Source organism: Lissotriton helveticus, chromosome 4_2 (genome assembly GCF_964261635.1).
Source record: "Lissotriton helveticus chromosome 4_2, aLisHel1.1, whole genome shotgun sequence".
NCBI lineage: Eukaryota > Metazoa > Chordata > Amphibia > Caudata > Salamandridae > Lissotriton > Lissotriton helveticus.
In genome coordinates, this window is record NC_136064.1 from 118,204,797 (window position 1) to 118,230,192 (window position 25,396).

The 25,396-nt window shown below is 47.0% G+C and overlaps 1 protein-coding gene across 1 annotated transcript in view; it reads right to left on the reverse strand.

Moving 5' to 3' along the window:
- Nucleotides 1-3,094, reverse strand: part of LOC144752074 (indolethylamine N-methyltransferase-like) — a 79,658-nt gene extending 76,564 nt beyond the window's left edge. Inside the window, exon 1 of the mRNA XM_078640023.1 lies at nt 2,928-3,094. Within this exon, the coding sequence (XP_078496149.1) occupies nt 2,928-3,075 (148 nt within the window). The 5' untranslated portion in view covers nt 3,076-3,094. The remainder of the gene's footprint in view (nt 1-2,927) is intronic.
- Nucleotides 3,095-25,396: the final 22,302 nt, after the last annotated feature.

The following is a 25,396-nucleotide window of genomic DNA, read 5'->3' on the forward strand; positions in this document are numbered from 1 at the left end:
GGCCAAGAAATTAACATCTTAAACAAATTACAGATCAAGGTCTATAAAACAGTATTTAATCTCTTTAAAGGTTCCTCGCCGGCACAGATACGTTTGGAATTTGGACTCCAGAATCAAGAATTTCAAAGGAAAGCAACCTTGGTAAAATTATGCAGGAAACTTATAACAGCGGAATTGGGAACTTTGGACAACTTATGTTGGACAGAAATAAAACTACAACACGATCAAAGAAATCCAAACACGTGGGGTGATCATTTGCGGATTGCCCTGGAAGAACTGGATATTGAGGAAGTATGGAAAAGCACGTGGAGAAGCGTGGCTCAGTGGTTAGAGGCGGCAGACCCGGAAACTGAGATCGGCCGTGGACCAGGGTTCGATTCCCCGCCTCAGCGGGTCTCGGGCTCAAAAAATTCCACCGACTCGATAATTCTCGCTCCGGTGCCTACTCAACTCACGGGGTCACACTCTGCGACTCTGGGCAATAGCTTGCTTAATCTCCACTACGCCCCTTGCAGCGGGATGCCTGGCTTTCACCTTGTGGATACCCTGCAGGGGAATACCAGGACGGGTTCCCTAAGCAAGCGCTTAGATACCGGGTCGGTGATTTGCGCTATATAAATACATGTACATTTACACGTTGGAAATGGCGGCATTCAATAAAGTCTGCAACAACAGAGCAAAAGCATTATCCTTAGTAGAATATAAAAGGAGATTAGCAAAACGCCGCCATGCTTGGGTTATAATACATTCGTATATAAGCTTAAAACCACAACCCTATCTAGCAGCCCATTTCCGACTGTCACTCAAAAGAAAGTTCATGGCATATAGATTTGGTGATTATTGCTCGAAGGACTTGGCCCCCTCCTGGAAAAGTAACCATCAAAAAAAGGCATGTCGTTTATGTGGGTACCATATAGAAACTTTAAGCCACCTACTGTGCGTCTGCGAAATAGTAAAAGCGGAAAGAAGGAAGTTGCTAAAAACACCCTTCATTGATTTAAACATTCGCACTTGCAGACATGCGGTGACAAGTTGGATGGGCGCCACATCAAACATTTTAATATGTCGGGGGGTAAAATTCATGATAATAGTAGAAAACGTACTTACGAAAGCCGGAAACGACTAAAGGTCCGGCGCCAGATAAGAAATGTTAACAGTATTTGTAAATATTTTAACTGAGTGGAAAATGTTTCTCTTTTAACCTTTGTATGAAATGAAATGTGTTTTACATGCTTTATGGTTATGACAAACCAAATAAAGTTAATTTTGACTGACTGACTGACAGTCTTACGCCTGATGGGAGGCAGGCGTAATATATTGATGCATTTGCTTCCTAGAAGTGACGCAGTGAAATCTCATAGATTTCACTGTGTGACTTCTACGAGGCTTACTTGTTTAAAAACGCTCACCCTGCGTACATTATACCTGGCGCAGGTATAATGTGGCTCAGGAGTCTACAAAGTGATGTATCTACATAGATGCGTCACTTTGTAAATATGACGCAACATGGCGCACTTTTTACCCTGCTGGTGCGTCACAAAAAGTGACGCACCGGCAGCGGAAAAGTGACGAAAGGGCTCATAAATCAGCCCCTATATGTTGTTACCAATTCGGAAATACATAGGTGTGGTTCAAATAGATTTTCACTGGTATTTTTTTCCCCAAATGCATTGCTATATACCTAGTACACAATAAAAATCCATTGCATGACACTGCTCAGTTATTGGCTCTGGGTTCATCGGGTTCTTGGTGAATCTACAAGTCCTATATATCCCCACATCCTGAGGAGTACAGTGGATATAACAGTATATTGCTTTCAAAAAGTGCTCATACTTCGAAGAATTTACCGTTGTCAACTTATTTTCAATTTTTCCTGTTAGTTTCTTTAAAAAAAAACCTTGAAGGATCTACACAAATTACCCCATGATTAATTCAAATTTGTGTCTACTTTTTAGAAATGTATAGTTTTTTAGGACCCATTATTGATTTCATAGCCATTTCTACCAGTAACTGCACCAAAAATAGCAAAACTAGGCTATGTCCCATAAAAATGCCAAAACTGTGTAAAAATGTTTTTCTGAAAAATGTCTGTTTGTACCTTTGCAGAGTAAACACCAGGTGATTTTTCTACAGCACTTTTTTTCCGTCTCCCCTCTAAAAAATGTAACCATCATTAGGTATCATGGAATGTTGCTTTGTTTCATGACATCATCCCAGGGTGTACTGAGACATCACTCACTGGATGGTGCTTTGCATGCCCTTCTGTTCCGTACCTTGTCTGTGTGTACATACTTTAGAAGGTTTGATTGTTTCTAGTCCCTCCATGCTGATCAGAGACAACCTTTAATCCTGTAGGTGCTTCCAACAAATGCTCCAAGTGGGAAACACTGATCTGACTCATCCATCAGTCTCCTCTTTCATCCACACACAATGTACTGCTCAAACAAGCTGACAGTGTTTGATCAATGTTAAAAATATAGTGATTATACATTTATTTTACAGAACAGATTTTATAACACAATTAACACACCCAAAGAAAGACGCCTTGCCTATGTTTTACCGGGCTCAATGCAAAACCAAAGAACATATGTTTGAAACCATTCATAATTCACACCTTTCAGTAGATTTATAGTATATAGTATATATATATATATATATATATAATAGTAGAGCCTGCATGTTTATATCCCCATAGTACATGAGTTCCAGCAGGATTCAGAGATGTGGCGTAGCGGCCGGGGTGCCTGACTACGGAACACGCGGGCTCACAGTTCCATCCCTGGGGCTGTCGGGAAGTCAGCCCATCACCACGTGACTCAGGGCTTCATCTTCCTGGTGGCCCCCAGCGCCTTGGCAATAATTGTGGGTGCTTTACAAATACTGCATTTTTCTGTGTGAGATTCAAATGGGGTAAAAAAGCCACATACCTGAAGAGAATGTTTTGCAAAGAAGAGGAAATATCCGATTACTCGTATCATCAGGAAACGGGGAGTCCTTCGTAAAGAACATCTTCATTAACAATGCTGGATCCAAATATCGATCGTGGAACTCTTTCAGCTCAGAAAAGAAAGCCATTTTCTGCAATCCGTGTAATTAGACTTTACGTCTTCTACGTGCAAACCTGTTTTATAGAAAAATGGCCTAAAAGGTAAACTAAGGGCAAGCAAAGAGAGCTCAATATGCAAATAATGAATACCTCTTTGCACATTTATCCTTTTTAATCTATGCCAACCTGTGTCTGTTGACAGTTTCACACTGAATTAAGTAGTTCATTGGTATTCATGTTTTAGCTAATGTTGACACTTTGGAGCATGGTACCTGTAATGCCAGTTCTAACAAAAAATTGTGCAACATAACAGAAACAGTAACATCTTAAGAAGAGGATTCCATTATATTTTATATTTCAAAATGTATAGAGAGGATGGTTTTAATTTCAAAATTTGGCTTTTATTTATTTGCTGCATAAGCAGGGTGTCAGGTTGGTGCTTTTAGATATTTTAGGTAGCTTTACCTGTTTATCAGCATGTTGTGATGAAGAACAATTGGCTGCTGTGCTAATATTCTATTAAATAAAGCCTACAAATTAAGCCCTGGATCTGTTTCTGAACAGAATCAGATTTTTCAAAACAACCAATATACTCCTAAGTTGGTTCTCAAAATCTCCATTTGAGGATGCTCACCGCAGGGCCACACTATTAATATTTATTAGTCAGGTTGCAATTTGTAGGTCCTTGTAACTGGCTGCAGCTGATTAGACTGCAAGGGACAGTAGACTAGTATACCTGCGTAGCATTCTGAAACAGGAAAGCTTTTTTTGTAAACCAGCCAAAGATCCTTAAAGGAAACACAGCTACTTTTAGTAAATTAAAGTTTCCCATTTTGGAAAGCTTCAGAAAGAGAAGGCAGTGGGTTCCTCCCCCTCGCAGAGCCAACACCATTTCCAAAGGGAAAGTGTCCCCTTTGAGGTTTCGGTAACTGGTCAAGAGTATGTGACCAGAAGTGTGATCACAAACCATTGCCACAACTGCCAATTCACACAGTGCCAGTGTGTGTTTACAAAATTTCAGCCAGCAACACAAGGCCACAATCACACGGTGGCAGCAAAAGTGAGAGATTTTGTACAAAATATTGTGGAAAAAATATTAGGATACTAAAACAATCATATCAAGAAAATAACTGAATATTAAAAATGTTGTCAATAGGAATATCATAGGTAAAAATATTGTTGTCATAAATATTAATGTATAAGATAGTTTTTAAATTTTAATTAGTATATCATGTATTGTATATGTAGATGTTTATTAGTGATTTTCGCTTCCATTAATTTAATTTTTTAGTTATGCAATTGCAGATTTTGGGGGGGTATAATAATATACATAAATAATTGCCCTATATTTTAGCCTATATTGGATCTTTAGGGAATAAGATTGGGAAGATTTTTTAAACCAATTCTATTTTAAATAAATTATAAATTACCTATTTTAAATATTTGCAAATCAAACTTTGTGAAAGTTAACATTGTTTTTCTTATATTAATATGTGTAATATATTTTTATTTTATAATTTTGAAAATATATGTTAAACATATTCAATACAAATATGAACACAAAAATATTATAGTAATTAAAAATATTACAAAACCTTTTAATAACATTACATTTTTTTAAATATGTTTATGTACAATTTTTACATCTTAAATAACCCATTTTACAAAATTGTAGACATGTTAGATTTTTGGGTTTTTAAAAATAAAAAATGTATTCTAAATAGTTTTCTTATTTTATAACAATAATTTAAAACATTTTGTTTATGTTTATTAGGTCGAATTGTGGTTTTATTTGTCATTGTATGTTTTAAACTGTTTGAATGGTAGCACATATTTTGAAAATACATTAATTATTAAAAGTAGTGTGGTTTGAGATAACATTCTATTTATTCCATAGAATGTGTATGTGTGTGGGTATTTATTGCCTATTTAAAATGTTTAGTTTTTATTACCTTGTGAAAAATGTATTTTGAAGTGGATGTTGTAAATGTAGCCTCTTTGGCATCCAACATCTTCGCCTTAGATTGGAGTGGGAAAATCTTACCCATTTATTGTCCAACACCTTCCCCAACATGGTTTAAATTGGAAGGAAGAAAAAAATATCACCTCTTTAGTGTCCAACATCTTCCTCAAATGGGTTTTTATTGGAGAAGGGATAGTAAATGTGACCTATTTAGAGACCAACGCCTTGCCCAAATTGGTTTAGAATGGAGTGAAAATAGCACCTTCTTGAAATAGGTTTTTATTGGAGTAGGAATTGACAATGCCACTCCTTCTATGTCCAAATCTTCTTCAAATGTGTTTAGATTGGAGTGGGAATAGCAAGAGTCACCCCTTTAATGTCTGTCACCTTCCCCAAATAGGTTTAGATTCTAGTGGTAATAGTAGATGTAACACCTTTAGTGTCCAACCCATTCCTCAAATTGGTTTAGATTAGAGTGAGAACAATAACTGTCACTCTTTTAGTGTCCACTGCCTACCCCAAATTGGTTTAGAGTAGATTGGGAATAGGAAATATCACCTCTTTAGTGTCCTACATATTTTCAAAATAGATTTAGATTGGATAGGGATAATAAATGTGATCCCTTCCATGTCCAACACCTTCCTGAAATAGGATTTGATTGGAGTGGGATTAGTACATGTCCCTCGTTTAGTGTTAAATACCTTCACCAATTTGGTTTAGATTGAAGTGGGAATAGTAAACATCACTCTTTGAGTCCAGAACCTTCATGAATAGGTTTTGATTTGAGTGGGTATAGCAAATGTCACCCATTCAGTATCCAACATCTTCCCCAAATATGTTTAGATTGGAGTGGAAATGGTGAATGTCACCACCCCTTTAGTGCACAAAGCCTTCCATAAATTGGTTGAGATTGGATCAAGAATTGTAAATGGCACCCCTTTACTTTAAGAATCGTAAAATATAACCCTTTTTGTGTCCAACACCTTCCCCAAATCAGTTTAGATTAGAGTGTAAATAGTAAATGTCTACACTATAGTGTCAATTATCTTACTCAAATAGGCTTAGGTTTGAGATGGAATAGTAAATATTACCCCTTTAGAATCCAACAACCTCCCTAAATTTGTTTAGGTTAGAGTGGGAACTGTAAATTTCACCCCTTTGGTGTCTAAAATCTTCCCAAAATCGGTTTAGATTGGAGTGGGAATTGTAATTGACAATACTTTAGTGTAAACCATCTTTCTAAAAATGGTTTATTATTTAGTGTGAATAGTAAATACAGCCCATTATTGTTCAACACCTTCCCCAAATTAGTTTGTATTGGAGTGAGAATACCAAATGCCAACACATAGGGCCTGATTCTGATGCGGGTTGGAAAGCTTCCCGACCGAATCAGTTTGGAAATGGTTTCCGACCCACTCGGATCGGGAGAGACCGACCGACAGAGTATGATGCATCCGGATGTTTCCAGATACAATTTGGTTGGACTCCCATTGACTTCAATGGGAGCATATGTTCCTAACTGCATCATAATTGGGCCGTGGGTCAAAAGGGCACGTTCCCGATCCGATTTGGAAGAAGCAAATGCCATTAGGAGGGCTTCCTAACCGCATCAGAATCAGTCCCTAGGTGGGAATGCTTTCCTAACCACATCAGAATGAGGCCCTAAGTGGCCAGTCTTTTCCTCAAATAGTTTTGTATCGTAATGAGAATAGTAAATGTTGCTCCTTTAGGGTCTGATTCACAAAGGAAAAGGTAAACTAAAAGTTTAGACCACAAATCTAACTGTAGTATCTTAATGACTGCAGGGGTTCCATAGTCGGGATGAAGTTCCGCACTCGAAGTGGAATGTCTGCCCAGGTGTAGAATCTCTGCACTCGGGGTGGAGAGTAGACTCGGCTATCCTGGTGGAACACAACACAGTGATATAGGAGGGCAATCATTGGTGTGTGTCCCAATACATTTGCACATATATACACATCATTAAATCCAGGGCATCTAGCTGTACAACCAACATAGCGCAAAAAACGTCATTTAAAATAGAAAAGAGCTACAAGTAGGCACTTAGCTGTTATACGTGTTTTTGTGTAGGGAGTGTATTGGGTGGAAATCTGACAGCAAAAACACCAACTACAACAGTGTACAAATAGTATGCAAGATGGCAGAACTATAAACATGTGACTCTTCAAGTGGTCACCGGAACATCATAAGTTTGAATTATACAGCATCCCTATTACAGTTGCACAATTAGTTATTAGTTATATGTCATGTAATGTCTTCTACAAAGAAACCATTTTTACTATTCCATCTCAAACCAAATGTAAATGCAAAATAGTCAAAAGTCAAAACCTCTTATCAAGCCTCAAATTTCTAACTTTCTCACAAGCACACCACACACACCTGTGTCAGTGCCCACCAAGTTCCAGCTGAAGGTTTTTAGCCCAACAGCCACTCCCAGTCTAGTTGCATATATAAACTTAGACCTACCACATACAAACCCTTTTAGACCTTACAAACTGTCATTGAATGTATTTGTTGGTTTTCTTCTTGTGATGTGATAGAATGATATGCGGGGAAGGAGGAGGAGGATGAGGAGAATAGTAGAGAGGATCTTCAGGAAAAGGATCAACCTTTTTAGGGTGTCCAGCCAAGATGTCAGATCAATATACTGTTTTTCCCTGATGTCATCTTGGTCATGATTGGGAATGGGGGCAAGATATTGACGCTGAAACATGCTGCTCTCTTAACATTTCAGGCTTTTCCGAGATCTTTGCAGCCCTCCATCTCTTTGCTATATGGTCTCTCTAGAGAGTGTCCAGAAACATCATGGCCATTTCTCAGGCACTCCAGTCCCTCTGCTTGTGTCAGGTTCTAAGCTGCATCAAATGGAGAGTGCATCTCTACATACAACTGCCACATACACTAACAGGAAGGCAAAGTGTTGCAAGGGGTTTCAACCTTCATTCATGATTCCCAGGTATGGTAGGTGCTATTAATTGCACTTATGTAGCACTTTGACCACCTCATTGCATTGCACATATCTTACGCAGCAGACAATGCTGACATTCCATCATTGTGCAGTATATGTGTATTGTCAGTGGATCCTTTACAGATGTGCATGCAGTGTTCCCAGTACAGATGACTGCTACATATTCCACAGGTCCCCTCTATCCCTCTATCCCAACCCAAGATGTGGATTCTGGGTAAGTACTCGGCAGCAAACAAGTTTGACATGCACCCTTGTCTTTCCCTGCGCGGCCGCCAGAGAGCACCGGAGAGCATCAGAGAGCTGAGAGGCGAGATCGGCAGAACGCCAGACTGAGCTGAACGCACAGGCCACCGCAGGAAAATGGGCTTCCGGGCTACAGGGGCGACGGGGCCACCGGCGGCCGGGGGTGCGGAGATACCATTAACACGACCGGCCTGCTGTGAAACACGATTTGCCCTGCCTAGCCCAGGGAAAATACCGCACTGCTGGGGGACCGCAGGAATCACTCGTTGGACACTGCCCACGGACATCCACCCGCCGACGTAATTGAAGCTACGGACGCAGAAACTGAAGCTGCGGATCCTACCATAACATCTCCCCCTCCACCGTAGCTTCTGGGCTATACCTCCGCCGCCATCATCCAGGCCCCAGGCCAGGGGATTAACACAGGCCCCCACAGCCCACGCGATGCGGGGGCCCCCCAGCTCCAGGGGGCCCCCTTCAAGTTTCCTTATGCCAATGCAGTGAGGCAGTCTTGTGGTGTGCACTTTTACTCTTGGGGGCGTGGTTTGTCAACGCTGGGCACTGAGGGCCACCGTCTGCCTTGAGGCTTGGAGGGATCTGCGGGGTTGCACTGCAGTGAAATCCGTTGCTGGTAGGTAGCGCTGTTGATTGTGGGCCTACCTGATTGTGTGTAAGAGGTAAGGACGAGGCACCGGCACAACCGATCTTGACTGTGAGGAGGGGGCTGTGTGCTAACAAACAAGCAAGCCTTCACAGGGGCGTTAATGTGCGTGACTGGCACCCCCTCGTTGCTATCCAGCCTGGGCCCGCCCGGAAGGCATCACTGCTGCTTAAGGCGGGCCCGCCCGGCACTGCAGCCTCCCATCACGATGCCATGCACGTCCGACCATGGCCGTGGCTGCCAGAGTCGAGTTTGGGGCCTGCAGCCTCTCTTGCCACTGGCCGCTCTGCCAAGCTGCCACTGTCTAGTGTCGGGTAATGTAAATCTCAAGTATATTAAATTTGAGGCCGTCCTTATCTTCACTGCTGAGATTCTGCTCTGCGACCCCCGTCTCAAATTAATGTGCTCGGTTGCAGGACTTTCAGTTCAAAGGTCTCGAGGCAGCGCGGGCCTGTCCTTGCCAATCTCAACTCTTAGGGCAATAAAAAATGTCACCTCTTCCTTGGCGAGTGAAATGTGCTTGTCTGGCGCCCCTCGCCGTTATTGGTGTGAAATGAAACACAAAGTGGCCTGATTGTGGTGTTTGTGCAGGCGCGGTGCGTCCATTGGGGTGTAGGGGCGTAGCCCCACTAAGCCCCATGGACCCACCGTGTCGTCACTAAAGACCAAATACAAATCTTTAAAAAAATCGCGCTACCTGCCGGCCGGGAATCCGAGACACCCGACTTTTCCGGAGTGCCCAGGGGGGGAGGGAGGGGGGGAGGATGGGCCTGCTGCAGCTGCGCAAGTGGACTTTTGGGCACAAACATGTCCGCGCATGCGCAGCTTGTTTCCCCTCTGAATTTCCCCTTAGAGAGAGGACATGGGGGCGGGCGGCAGCCCCCGGGGTTGCACAGGGCGACTGGGCGAGCAGTTATGGTGCCCCCCCAGCCAATCTATGATTGGCTGGTCAATACATAGCCCGGGTACATAACCCCCTGTCTTGGGGGGCAGAGCTCTCTCCCTCCCTCGTACTGCGGCCTCTGTTTTTTTATGGGGTTCGTTTGATTGAAGACTTGACCTCTGACCTGAGCGGACCCAGGAATACTTGAGAGGGCGACACTGCGACAGTCAAGTCCCGAAGGAACCGCTCGGCCAGGGAGACCCGGCGTTCACACTCAGCTCAGGTATGATCAGAGTGCTAGGAACACTGTTTACTAAACGGGTTCATTGTAGTAGTGTAGTGTGCACTGAAAGTGAAATCCATGAGAAATATAGCTGCTGAGTGATTTGTATTTATTCAATTATGCCGCAGTAGCAATCGCCAGCTAGGCAGCACAGGTTTGCTTATGAAATGGGGTGATAGGAAAGTAAATACCTGATTAACGCATTAAAGAAACTATAGGAAGTAACGTTATGCGCGCGCTTGGAATGGCGGTTTTTGGCGCGCTGCTACAAACGAGTGTAGCTTTGTCGGCCATCTAACTGCTAATGACTCGTTTTGGTGCCCTCATTTAGCTCGCTGCGGTGCAATATGCAAATTAGCTTACGCCCCACCACTGTCAAATGTCACCAGCCGCCCCTGTGTTTGTGACAACGCTTTCTAACTGCTGGACTTATAGCACTTAGGTGCATTCCCTACACTTTAACTTAGCAGCGTCATTGAAGATGAAGATTTTTGTTTGTATCATGAATGAAGTTGGCTCCAGGCTGCTGGGTCACAGGCCCCCTGCTCTAGCAGCCGAGCGCCTCTCCACTGAAAGAGAGATTATAGCACAGCCAGAAGATGGCCCATGTCTGTGTCGCTGCATCCCCCCTGTATACGGGAAGCCCCCATCAATGCAGGACCCCCAGCGTTCCAAATCCCCAGCTGGCAGAGCTTAGCTTTTCATTCCGTGCACAGGGTCAGGATTTTAAATGAGGAGGGGCTCGCTCTTTACTTACACTTCTTACATTTAAAAGAGAGACCTGCACTTTTTGTCACTGTCCAATGCTTTTAAAAGGGGAGTGCCAGCACTTCCTAGTAACACACAGGTGAGCTGGAATAAGCGAGCACCTACATTTTTATATTTGCATTGCAAAATTCTGCCAACTCCCACCCCTGTGTGGTGCCAGAGAAGTGTGCAGCTTCACTGCCTCAGAGTCAGCGTTACACGTCATGGACACCCAACGGAAGTGACATAAATCTGTAGAATTTGTGCCAGCATTTGATAGCATACATCTTTCAATTCTAAAGACCAGCATAATGCCATAATGCCATTACACACTCTAAATGTTCAATAGGCGGTTAGCCTCGTCAGTATACAAAAAATAGGTTAAATAGAGCACGACTGAATTATATGGTAATGACGAAAGTGACAACAACGTCCACATTGAGGCCCTGCTTCCACTAGCTAGATGGAGCAATACATTACGAGGCAAGCTGTTTTCGTATTGAAAATAAACGCTGGGACGGCGAGTTGCAGCCAGTTCTAGACTATGGGAGCACTGCCAGTAAGCTCTCTTGCACTCCTGTCCAAAACACTGGCTAAAGAAGCTCTCTGCCTCAGCCTGGCACTGCAGGGAGCACTTCATTCTTGTTGCAAAGGAGAGTCCACCAAGAGAGCACTTTCTGATCTGTGCAATGGGGGCATTTTCTTTGAGACAGTGAGCGGGGCTAAGATACATTTAGAACTGTCTCAAAAGGGTCTCATTTTTTATATTTTATGTCATTTGGCAGTTGGATGTCACTGATAAGACTGGGACCTTGTAGCACTAAACGTACACAACTCACTATTCTCGACTGCACATACCCGGATTTGATTCTGTGGCTCTCTGGTTCGGTGCTTTAACTAACAGAGGTCCCAAGGGGAAAGTCTGGACAGACTCCCATTAGTGTCCTCCCATTTCTGGTGCTTTAAAGAAGTTTAAAGGTCTTCTTAGAGGTTCTCGTTGCTCCAATGGGTGTAATTTTTGATATTTATATTTCTCTTGTCTTCATTGCTTGATTTTTGCTCACGAGAAAGTGTCACTCATTGTCGTTGAATGTCATTCATAAGTACAATGAATTTATGAACATGTCACACATAAGCAATCTGAAACCTTGGCAGCTATGCTGCAGGCATCTGTGAGCTCTCTCTGGCGCTGCAGCGGCCCGGACGCACTGGAGCAGCACCGGTCGCGCTGCAGCGGCCCGGTCGCACTGGAGCAGCACCGGTCGCACTGGAGCAGCACCGGTCGCACTGCAGCGGCCCGGTCGCACTGGAGCAGCACCGGTCGCACTGCAGCGGCCCGGTCGCACTGGAGCAGCACCGGTCGCACTGCAGCGGCCCGGTCGCACTGGAGCAGCACCGGTCGCACTGCAGCGGCCCGGTCGCACTGGAGCAGCACCGGTCGCACTGCAGCGGCCCGGTCGCACTGGAGCAGCACCGGTCGCGCTGCAGCGGCCCGGTCGCACTGGAGCAGCACCGGTCGCACTGCAGCGGCCCGGTCGCACTGGAGCAGCACCGGTCGCACTGCAGCGGCCCGGTCGCACTGGAGCAGCACCGGTCGCGCTGCAGTGGCCCGGTCGCACTGGAGCAGCACCGGTCGCACTGCAGCGGCCCGGTCGCACTGGAGCAGCACCGGTCGCACTGCAGCGGCCCGGTCGCACTGGAGCAGCACCGGTTGGTGAGAGGATGCAGGCTGCGCAGAACGCACCGTACTGGCCGGCAGTTCCAGAAACGGCGAGCTCCATTCCTGCTAAACTTTACCAAACTACGTGATAACTGCTGCTGTCTGCTTGCGTCGTGCCGTCGGCGGTCCACCCTGTCTCGGCATTGGTTGAATATGGGACACATTGTTGCACTCTCCCTAACAACGCCATCATGTCACGTGAGTGCCGAATGGAGCCTGGTCATGTAAACAAGCCCCTGCCCCCTGGGCCTGCAGCAGTCAGAGTCCCTGGCTGGCTGCAGGAGCAGTGCGCTAATGCGGCTTTGCTCAATGCTAATTATAGCACGCCTGGTTGACAGGTTTACATAGGCCTTAAAAATGTGTGACTTTGCATTTCAGTGCGGTGATGCGGACCACCACACTGAAATGCGTCAGTCTAACGTCATATGCGTGATACTTGACAGGACTGCGGAAAACAACATTCAGAGGGTCTTTGAATGACTGCAAACTACCGCATGAGACTCTTGAGGAGAGCTGCCTGTGGCTCGCTGGTGCTATGAGACAGCGTTAACTGCAGCCCGGAAATGGCAGCACTCGGGTGAGTGAATCTTGCATTCTACTGAGAGGGAACACCTTTCCAAGAGAACATTTCCGGCCATTAATTGTTATTTCAATAGTCTGCAAAGGCCTGGATCCTGGACATGACATACTAATTGGAGACAAAATCGTATTTAGTCATTCGTATCGTGCAATTTCTGTGTTTTGTTTGTTAGTATTTGTCATATATAGAACATAGCTAAACGTGGTTTCTATTTATATGTGTGAACTATACAGGTAAACGGTAAAAATATGTACCAACTGTCATTTTGCTTATTCTTGTACTGGCCTGTGTTTATTTGATCTCTGCAGCACGTACTTACTGTATTAATTATTAGGATGCAATAACGTGTAATGACATTGGGGTGTAAGGCATTTATGATGATTGCTTTACATTTATATCTTCTTGGGACCTAAATAGTTTTGATTCAGTATTCTAACCTTCCATTTCAGGTTTTCGAAGCAGTTGAAAGATATTTTAGGGCTTCTCAGTGATCAAAAGGGTGACATTTCTAAGATTTATTTATTTATTTATATGCACTTCATTGCTTCGTTTTACTCGCAGGACAATGTCACACATTTGGCAGTTGAGTTTCACTCACAAGTGCACTGTAACCATGGTAATGTCCCACAATCTGACAACTTGGCAGCTGTGTGTGTGGAGCTATCCCACACCCCTCTCCTTCTCTCAAACCCCCTGAAACTGGGACCTGGCTGCAGTGACACACAGCCTCCAGGTGGTAGCAACCCCATGTCGGGAGCCTTCCCACACCTGCTGTCCTCAAACCCAGACTCTGGGACCTGGCTGCAGTGACACCCAGCCTCCAGGTGGTAGCAACCCCATGTCGGGAGCCTTCCCACACCTGCTGTCCTCAAACCCAGACTCTGGGACCTGGCTGCAGTGACACCCAGCCTCCAGGTAGCAACCCCATGTAGGGAGCCTTCCCACACCTGCTGTCCTCAAACCCAGACTCTGGGACCTGGCTGCAGTGACACCCAGCCTCCAGGTGGTAGCAACCCCATGTCGGGAGCCTTCCCACACCTGCTGTCCTCAAACCCAGACTCTGGGACCTGGCTGCAGTGACACACAGCCTCCAGGTAGCAACCCCATGTCGGGAGCCTTCCCACACCTGCTGTCCTCAAACCCAGACTCTGGGACCTGGCTGCAGTGACACACAGCCTCCAGGTGGTAGCAACCCCATGTCGGGAGCCTTCCCACACCTGCTGTCCTCAAACCCAGACTCTGGGACCTGGCTGCAGTGACACACAGCCTCCAGGTAGCAACCCCATGTAGGGAGCCTTCTCACACCTGCTGTCCTCAAACCCAGACTCTGGGACCTGGCTGCAGTGACACACAGCCTCCAGGTGGTAGCAACCCCATGTCGGGAGCCTTCCCACACCTGCTGTCCTCAAACCCAGACTCTGGGACCTGGCTGCAGTGACACCCAGCCTCCAGGTGGTAGCAACCCCATGTCGGGAGCCTTCCCACACCTGCTGTCCTCAAACCCAGACTCTGGGACCTGGCTGCAGTGACACCCAGCCTCCAGGTGGTAGCAACCCCATGTCGGGAGCCTTCCCACACCTGCTGTCCTCAAACCCAGACTCTGGGACCTGGCTGCAGTGACACCCAGCCTCCAGGTGGTAGCAACCCCATGTCGGGAGCCTTCCCACACCTGCTGTCCTCAAACCCAGACTCTGGCACCTGGCTGCAGTGACACACAGCCTCCAGGTAGCAACCCCATGTAGGGAGCCTTCTCACACCTGCTGTCCTCAAACCCAGACTCTGGGACCTGGCTGCAGTGACACCCAGCCTCCAGGTGGTAGCAACCCCATGTCGGGAGCCTTCCCACACCTGCTGTCCTCAAACCCAGACTCTGGGACCTGGCTGCAGTGACACCCAGCCTCCAGGTGGTAGCAACCCCATCTAGGGAGCCTTCCCACACCTGCTGTCCTCAAACCCAGACTCTGGGACCTGGCTGCAGTGACACCCAGCCTCCAGGTAGCAACCCCATGTAGGGAGCCTTCTCACACCTGCTGTCCTCAAACCCAGACTCTGGGACCTGGCTGCAGTGACACACAGCCTCCAGGTAGCAACCCCATGTAGGGAGCCTTCTCACACCTGCTGTCCTCAAACCCAGACTCTGGCACCTGGCTGCAGTGACACCCAGCCTCCAGGTGGTAGCAACCCCATGTCGGGAGCCTTCCCACACCTGCTGTCCTCAAACCCAGACTCTGGGACCTGGCTGCAGTGACACACAGCCTCCAGGTAGCAACCCCATGTAGGGAGCCTTCCCACACCTGCTGTCCTCAAACCCAGACTCTGGGACCTGGCTGCAGTGACACCCAGCCTCCAGGTGGTAGCAACCCCATGTCGGGAGCCTTCCCACACCTGCTGTCCTCAAACCCAGACTCTGGGACCTGGCTGCAGTGACACCCAGCCTCCAGGTGGTAGCAACCCCATGTCGGGAGCCTTCCCACACCTGCTGTCCTCAAACCCAGACTCTGGGACCTGGCTGCAGTGACACACAGCCTCCAGGTAGCAACCCCATGTCGGGAGCCTTCCCACACCTGCTGTCCTCAAACCCAGACTCTGGGACCTGGCTGCAGTGACACACAGCCTCCAGGTAGCAACCCCATGTAGGGAGCCTTCTCACACCTGCTGTCCTCAAACCCAGACTCTGGGACCTGGCTGCAGTGACACACAGCCTCCAGGTAGCAACCCCATGTAGGGAGCCTTCTCACACCTGCTGTCCTCAAACCCAGACTCTGGGACCTGGCTGCAGTGACACACAGCCTCCAGGTGGTAGCAACCCCATGTCGGGAGCCTTCCCACACCTGCTGTCCTCAAACCCAGACTCTGGGACCTGGCTGCAGTGACACCCAGCCTCCAGGTGGTAGCAACCCCATGTCGGGAGCCTTCCCACACCTGCTGTCCTCAAACCCAGACTCTGGGACCTGGCTGCAGTGACACACAGCCTCCAGGTAGCAACCCCATGTAGGGAGCCTTCTCACACCTGCTGTCCTCAAACCCAGACTCTGGGACCTGGCTGCAGTGACACCCAGCCTCCAGGTGGTAGCAACCCCATGTCGGGAGCCTTCCCACACCTGCTGTCCTCAAACCCAGACTCTGGGACCTGGCTGCAGTGACACCCAGCCTCCAGGTAGCAACCCCATGTAGGGAGCCTTCTCACACCTGCTGTCCTCAAACCCAGACTCTGGGACCTGGCTGCAGTGACACACAGCCTCCAGGTAGCAACCCCATGTAGGGAGCCTTCTCACACCTGCTGTCCTCAAACCCAGACTCTGGCACCTGGCTGCAGTGACACCCAGCCTCCAGGTGGTAGCAACCCCATGTCGGGAGCCTTCCCACACCTGCTGTCCTCAAACCCAGACTCTGGGACCTGGCTGCATTGACACACAGCCTCCAGGTAGCAACCCCATGTAGGGAGCCTTCCCACACCTGCTGTCCTCAAACCCAGACTCTGGGACCTGGCTGCAGTGACACCCAGCCTCCAGGTGGTAGCAACCCCATGTCGGGAGCCTTCCCACACCTGCTGTCCTCAAACCCAGACTCTGGGACCTGGCTGCAGTGACACCCAGCCTCCAGGTGGTAGCAACCCCATGTCGGGAGCCTTCCCACACCTGCTGTCCTCAAACCCAGACTCTGGGACCTGGCTGCAGTGACACACAGCCTCCAGGTAGCAACCCCATGTCGGGAGCCTTCCCACACCTGCTGTCCTCAAACCCAGACTCTGGGACCTGGCTGCAGTGACACACAGCCTCCAGGTAGCAACCCCATGTAGGGAGCCTTCTCACACCTGCTGTCCTCAAACCCAGACTCTGGGACCTGGCTGCAGCAACGCACAGCCTCCATGCACCACCCCTATGTAAGAGCACAGCTTTGTAGCCGTTTTAAGATCTTCTTAGAGTTTCTCATTGCTTCAATGGGTTTAATTTCTGGTATTTATATATTTCCCTTGACTTCAGTGCTTGATCTTGCTCGCGAGAAAGTGTCACTCATAGTCGCTGAATGTCACTCATAACTACACTGAAATTATGAAAATGTCACACATGAGCAATCCAAAACCTTGGCAGCTCTGGGGACCCTCCGGGACCCATGCTCAGTGTGCTGGCTTGGTCGGCCCACGCAGACTGGCAAGGTGCTGTATAGCGGGGAGCCGCCATGACTCTCGGGAGGCGGCATTCGAGTGATGAAGCGGGGGCGGCACTGGGCAAGCTGACCACATCACCATATTGTTATGTCCATGGCTTTCCTGGTTGAGGCGGATTCCCATGCCCAGGGGATGCCAGCGTTCCTGGTTGGGACGCCAGCGTTCGTGGTCAGGGCGGTGCAACAACCACAGGCGTATACGTCTTGCCCGTTGTGAGACAAACTACCGTTTGTGGATCCAACCGTGTTGTGTTATGCTTCATGTTCACATGACCGTGGGCTCAAGCAAAAGGGCCCTCAGAGCTGGGGTGGTCAACTGGAACACCCCTGCTCTGGGACATTACAGACATTAACCCAAATAATATCAGGAAAGTGCACCCCTTTTCTCTTTTGTTCCACTGCTTTCTCTCCTTCTTATTGTTGTTGTCTCTTTTCCTCTCTTTTTTTGTTGCAAGATGCACCCTCTGCCCCTCTCACTTTTTGCTCACTGCTGCAAACTCTTTTGCTCTGGTCCAAGCACTGCACCCGTTGCCAACAGCGGAGTGCCTGTCTTAAGTTGCGTCCCAGCAGGGCGCAGAAATCATGGAAGAGGGAGATGCCAGTCTCTCCTTGCTTCAGGATGTGAACGGCTACATTTAAATGTTCATTTGAAAGTATAAAGAACTGTAGTGGCTGATAACTTGCTAAATGCATTTCAAGGAGTGGGCTGTAGTACAAGCGACCCTCCCCTGGCTGGACTCGCTAGGAGGGTGGGCTGTGACAGTGTTGGGCAGCCACTCTTAGCCAATGCTAGGAATTGTCATTTTTATTAGGTCTAGCGTTAGCCAAGACCTTTTGATTTTACATAAATGTTATGTGTAATATACTTGTAGTATACTAGTAGAGGCTTTGAGCGAGCTCTCTAAATGGATTGGTCTGTTATTGTATGGTCCACATTTTTCTTCCACCAACTGCAGCATACCCCTCGGGGCAAAAAATCTGCCCACTTTAGCCATTTGCTAATTTCACTGTGAGTGGTTGCATTCTGCCCTTTCACATCTACACACAAAGTCGTTTCCTTCAGTAGAAGGGACTCCTTTAGCAATGTGAGGTTTTTGAGATCAAGAAATATTTTTGATTTTAGCCAATGCTTTTTTCCAGATTGACGAGAGCCCAGCAGCGTCCTCTCCTCAATAAAGTTTAATGCATACTGTGAGAAAAAAACAAGCTTTGGCAGTACCAACGAGGTAGCCAATGCTGGTTTCTCTACATGTGAGCAGAAAGTGCCACTGAATGCTGGGCTGATTAAAAGGCATAGGATGGGAGTATAAAGACAGAGTGGCTGTTGCAAAATAGGTAGGTTTAACAAAGATGTAATATATTTGGCAATTATACATTTGTGTAAGATAATGGGATGCAAATAGTTTTGCTAAAAAGCTTAATTCATTCTTGGCCAGTACAGTTTGGACCCATAGCTTTGGCATTGTTAGCACAGCACCATATCCCACCGATCCAAAGCGGCATGCATTAGTGAATGAAGCAGTCTTAACGTTTTGTGATTGAAATTAAATTTTGTGTGTCTCTTCTGTGGGAAAGCCAGAGATCTGGTTTAGTAAATGCTTGGTCAAGTCTTTTAAATCTGACTTCTGTAATGCCTTCAATCAACGAGAATTTCAGTTCTGAAAACAACTTTAGGAATAAGCGATTCTTTTCAAAAGATAGTGAGTGTTTACGGTATTGCTTTGTTATTTCTCACATCACTACACTCATACTCCTTCTTTGTCACTCTCTCCCCATGGTCACTGGCTTAGTCGATCACTCCAGTGCCAACCTCATCACCCCACCCAGACTGAACATGCTGTAAGCCCTCTGTCAGCAGCGACCCAGCCAGCCTCTTTCCCAAGAAGTACCTCACCTCAATCCCTATCCTAGTCTTGGACTCTAGGCCTTCCGGTCGGGGACACAATGGAATCCGTCGTCCCACACGTTACACTGCAGGTTTCCCCAATGTAGGGTTCCCTAAAAGTAATAAGATGATTCTTGAAACTGCACAGCAGCACTCCTTGACATGTAGTTTCCACTAATCAGTAGGAACTGCTCGTTTGTGGACGACATAAACGTTGGATGGTGCCAGACTGATCCCATGCACCCCTGCAGGATATGTTCTCCCTTGGACCAGTTAGCTCACAGTGCCATAGTTAGCCATCCTAAACCTAGACAGGGAGTGACCAGTTCTGGCAACTACTGAACATGACAGCCCTGTTCCCTCAGGAATCGTGGTGACAGATCAGAATGCTTCTTTCAGTCACTCGTGCTCTCTGTCGCTCAAAGAAATATACAAAGAATACACAAAGGGACGTTTTCCAATATTTATTTAACCATAGTGATTATTGTTTAGAAAATATGTGCTGCAATGATTAATAAACAGAAGTAGACAAAAGTTATTATGAGTGGCAAAACAGTGAATAAAATGAAGAGTTCCACCATCTTATTGAGACATCTGATATAGGCATACATATACAGTATTATAATGACCCAAAGTACTCCTACGATGCAAACCCTACCCTACGTGTCTAGGGTGTGAGTGTATGGCCTGCCATGAAACAACCTTCTGGATGATCTAACCCCTTTACCTGGTGGGTAAGAATGTAGGACCCCCATCTTGGTCACGAACCGGACACCCCCTCACAGAGATGTCAGTCAGCGGCTAAGCAAAAGCATGGACCCCTTGGAAACAAAAGGATATATATATAGAAAATGGCATCCTTGCCTCAGGCTGTGATTGTGATCAGGCTGCCTATTGTTTGTATTCCACAGATAGCTGAATCGCCATATGGATGTCATAACACATTTGTATCACACACATAATGCCAAGGCAGTGTGAAAGTGTTCTCGCAAAGTTCCTTTGTGTCAGCAAGGTTGGAGTTTCTTAGACACTAACCCAAGTGTCACAAATGCAAATGTGTTTCAAAAGTCGATATGACAATGGGAAGGCAACTTTAGGAAAAAATGTTGTGACTGTAAATTGGCACTATTTCCTACCAGGCCTACCTCTGGCACATGACACCCTCAATGTCCTATTAAACTTAACATTAGCCTCAAGAAACACCAGCTCACCTATTCTCGGACCACTCTTTTTCCAACACTCACTATAACCCATCCACTTCAATGGCAGTCATTTAGTCCTTGTTCTCACATCTACTTCAATGATACATTTCTCGCTCACTGTTGAATACTCACTGCAAGGCTGTACCCTAATCCACAGGACTAGCTAGACTGTATTGAATTGTAACGAAATTGCATTTATGTAGCACTTACAAATCTAGACGGAGGTGTTGAAGCGCTTTTCCTCCTACTGCCCCAATGACGAAGGTACAAGTACCTGAACGCAAGCTGTCAAGAGACTCAAACTCACTGTCCTGATGAGGTCAGTCAGCATCTCCTCCACACCCAAGCTGTAGATTTCTCTTGCTGAGGGCTCCCTTAAGACACATATGTACACTCACCTGTGCTTTGGGTGGAATGTCCTGTACCCCATGGCACCTAGAAATGTACAGGCACACCTTAATATCTATAGGACTGAACATGGCACTGACAGTGATGTAACATTAGCACCTGCAGCCCTTGCTGAGTGGGCCCCTTCTGGCACTGTCCACGGGCAGCAGGTCCCTGGCCTAAGAGCTCCTGACGGGGTCCAGATTGTGGGGGGCCCCCTCCAGGTACTTTGCAGAGGGGCCCCCTCCAGTTTCATTACGCCACTGCCCCAGGCTCCAGGACCTGGTCACTGCGGGGGGGTCTTAGGATTACCATCGGACAATTCCTCTGTCTGCTGGATCTACAACCGCCACAACAGCAACAGTAGCAGCGGTTCTGCTAACCTGGCCAGACATCTATTATTCATGGTTAACTACAGCAGAGCTCGGCTGACCTGTCCCGGATCTGTCCCACCTTATTTCAGAGCCGCGGATGGTGGTGCCGTGCCGTGGTTTGTGGGAAGCAGCTGACAACCACGGGGGTTTAAGCGGTTTAAAGTGTTACCTGTGTGCAGGACGAACCGGAAGGGCAAGACCCGGTGTTAAGGGGAGACACCACACCGCCACCAAGCCGCCACCAAGCCGCCACCAAGCCGCCAAGCTCGAGGGGGGTCGAGGGGGGCCACCAGCTGACAGGTGAGAATTCCTGCCCTGGTCACTGTTATCTGGCTCTCTTCCTCCACCTCTGTGCACTTACCACTCCTGACAGGTCAGGAGGAGTGTAGCCCCCCCCTGCTAAACCAGCGATTAATACCTCGCGGGCCCGCCAGGAAAAACCCCAAGCAACTCTGAAGACTCCCACGGAGGAAGGGTACTACCCTCCGCTCCGCCTCCCCCAGCGGGGTTCAACAGGAGTCGCCACCTCCCCAAGACAAAATGTCAAACACAGGTGGCCTATCATCACAATCGCAATCGCAACCTCGGATTAGCGACTTCTTTATCAAAACCCCTGTCCAAAAGGGCTTCTCCTCTACCCAATCATCTCAGCAGGATACAGACTTAAAAGCTGACGTCTAGACTGATAACCACTGCTCCCCCGGACTTGCCTACGTTCAAAACTCAACCCCGGAGAAACCCTCTCTACCCTCACCCGAATCTTCCATCGCTCATGAGATACTCCATGAGTCACTTCATAAGACACATCAGCTGCTCATCCTCTCCCAGGAGGTCGCCGCCACGACTCATTAGCTCCAGGAAATCCTTCCTCACCAGCCTTCAGCTCAGACTCTACAAACACCACGATTTTAAACAACGCGACTAAGCTAGAAGTCCAAGCTCAAGTCCATGGCAGTGTTCCGTTTACACCATCTGAATATACTGACAACTGCTACATTGCAGACCTAACACCGAAGGCTCCATCACAACCCAGCCCAAGTGCATGCTCAGGGGCCCCTTTAACTAGCCGGAACGACCCCCTACCTTCAAACAAGAGCCCAAAATATGATGGCCCCTCATTGGTGCACAGACATAATATCGACTCCAAAATATCGTTTGGACAGAATATCGAGTCAAAAATATCGTTTGGACAAAATATCGACAGGACAGAATATAGACAGCCAAAATATCGTTTTTAAGGTAAGTGAAGTAATATCGACTGTAAATAATATAGAAAGTGAAAATATGTAAGTATATAATATAGATAGTAAAAAAAATGGTTTTTATTTTTAGGGTTCAGGGTCAGTTTTGGGTTTTTGGGTAAAGGGGTATTTTTAGGGTTCAGGGTCAGTTTTCAGTTTTTGGGTAAAGGGGTATTTTTAGGGTTTAGGGTCAGTTTTCAGTTTTTGGGTAAAGGGGTATTTTTAGGGTTCAGGGTCAGTTTTCAGTTTTTGGGTAAAGGGGTATTTTTAGGGTTCAGGGTCAGTTTTCAGTTTTTGGGTAAAGGGGTATTTTTAGGGTTTAGGGTCAGTTTTCAGTTTTTGGGTAAAGGGGTATTTTTAGGGTTCAGGGTCAGTTTTGGGTTTTTGGGTAAAGGGGTATTTTTAGGGTTCAGGGTCAGTTTTCAGTTTTTGGGTATTATTTTATTATATTTTGTTACTATATATATGTTTTAATAAATATGAAATAAAAAAATATTTATTTAACTTTCATTACTTAGTTAATTATTATAAGTTAATTTAAGTAATTTTAGGTATATTTTAGTAATTAATTATTAATATTAATTTAATTTAACACTGTTTTTAGTAAATACGATATTTTTTACAACTATATTTTTGTAAACGATATTTTTAACTAGATATTTTTGTACTTACCTGTTTGTAGATAGAAACTCGATATTTTGATGGTCGATATTCTGTCCCTCGATATTATTTCAGTGATCCCCCTCATTATCTCACAAACTATCCAACCGATTCCTGGCCTCCTTAGAAAGTCGAATTGAAGAATCACTCGCCCACTCACCGGGCTTCAGCCCTTCCTCAAATTTCTTCAGAATCCCACCAGAGGACCAGGAATCATCCGTGTTAATTTTGGCGGACCCCACAAACTCTATTTTGGTCTCACTGACATCCCTCCATGCCAAACAAGCCGCGATTGCCAAAGCTACGATATGGCAGTCGCAGAAATTAGAGCTGCAGATCGATCTAATGCAAACTCTGGCCTCAGCACTGTCGGATCTGGGCTCCAGGATATGCACCCTCGAAGGTTTGGCGGGGACACTGGTCAATCGGAATCCTTGTTCCTGCAGCCCAATAATCAACAAACTCTCGTCCCTCCCCGAAATCCTGGGCGCAATCTTGAACAGCGTAGAGTGCCACAGCATCAGAGAAGGAACATCTCAGCCCACGCCCATGCAAGAGTTTTAAACTCCATCTATCCTCGAAGACCCTTTACGCTCCGCCTCACTAGCCGGCCCATGCTCTGTGAAAAAAGACACACCCCCTCGCGCCGACCAAGCTACCAAAAGTTCGGCCAGCCTTTCATCAGGGACCAGCCCCGGCTCGCTCATAGCGGGCTTGGAACTCACTGAAACCACATTGACGCAAGTATCAACCACGCGATCCGATCGCTCCGACAGTACCCACACGGGCTCGACTCACAGCGTTCTAAGCCTCTAATGAAAACTTCACTGTCAAGGAGGGAGAGAAAAAAACTTAAAAACAATCTAAAAAACAACGCTTATTGAAAAGAAGAGCGGGGCTTCAAGGGTTAGTGGCACCCAGTCTACCAGTTAATAAATCGAGGGGTCTCCCCTACTTCCCCATTTTCAACTCACCTGTAAAACCCGAAATAAAAAACATCGAGAAAAGTACGACCCTCGCGGGCTCAATGGACACCAACGAACAGCCCGGGTCATCAACCCTGGGCAGTCCCGGGATCACAAGAGCCTCAGAAGCGCACATCACAACCACAGTAAACGTATTACTGCCAAACAAATCTACAGGAATAAATACCAAAGATTACAGCGCTGGGAACCAGAATAACCTTGTACAGATCACTGAAGCAATAATGGAAGACCGGAATAGTCCACCTAAATCCCTGGGAATGGCAGAAATTACGAACACTGACCTTCATAGCTCAACAGTGGGCAATGCAACAGACTGCGGTACGCCCCATCGTTTAGAAGACCCAACCAAAGCCTGTTGGGACTTCCACATGCAGCCGCAGAGGCATTTTTTGCCCCAAGTGCCACAAATCTCGGGAATGACAAGTCAATCGTGGGGACTATTTACCCACCTGCTTCCAACTCCTGATGGGGACAGCTCCTTTACCTGGAACAGCCAGGAGTCAGGATCACCAGAGCCCGGAAAAGAGAGCAGAACTAGTCTTTTATCCACACTACGAGCATAAGGGCCCACATGATACTCTTAAGAGACGCAACCTCCTCCGCCTATTCAATTGCATTCCAGCACTGGCCGGGGTCACCTCCTCAGACCTTACATCAGTCAAGTTCTCCACAATACCAGGGAAAGGGGGCTCAGAGGCCACCATTACAATGTGGTCCCAGGAATCCATTAGGAATGCAATTTTCAAGGAAGCCAATCATTTTGAAAACTGGGGCATTTAAATGTGGGTTCCCACTCAAAAAAATACCCCCATGTTCTTCTCCCACAGGCCTCTGCGAAACAGCTCACCAGCGTACTGAAGGGGTCCCGGGACCCAACCCATGGCTGGCTACCAGAAGTGTCAAAAGTTGACAATCTCCTAAATATTGCATGCTACAAAAATCAACGTATGATAAGCTGCAAACTCAATTGCCCTGTCCCCCATGCCAACGACATGCGCTATGGAGACTTTGTCCCAGAGCAGCCAATCAACTTCGCCCAGCAACAGCGATCCTCCTAACAAGAGCACCAACTGGCCCGATTCCAAACTAACTATCACATCTTGAAACACGAGCGGGCTAAAGTCAACCCTTGCTTCAAAATCAGCCGTTGAATTCCTGAACAAAAGCGACATAATTTGTTTTAAGGAGACCTGGTCTCTGTCTCCATCGCCTCTGCTTGGCTACTATGAACTTTTTCAACCGGCCGCCAAGGTCAATTCTTATGGAAGACCCTCAGGGGGCCTCTCCATTTTCATCAGCCATAGGTGCAAGATAACGGCCACACCTATCCCTCGGAACCTGAAGGCAGGGCGGACGGTCCTGATTACCGGTCTGTCATTTTC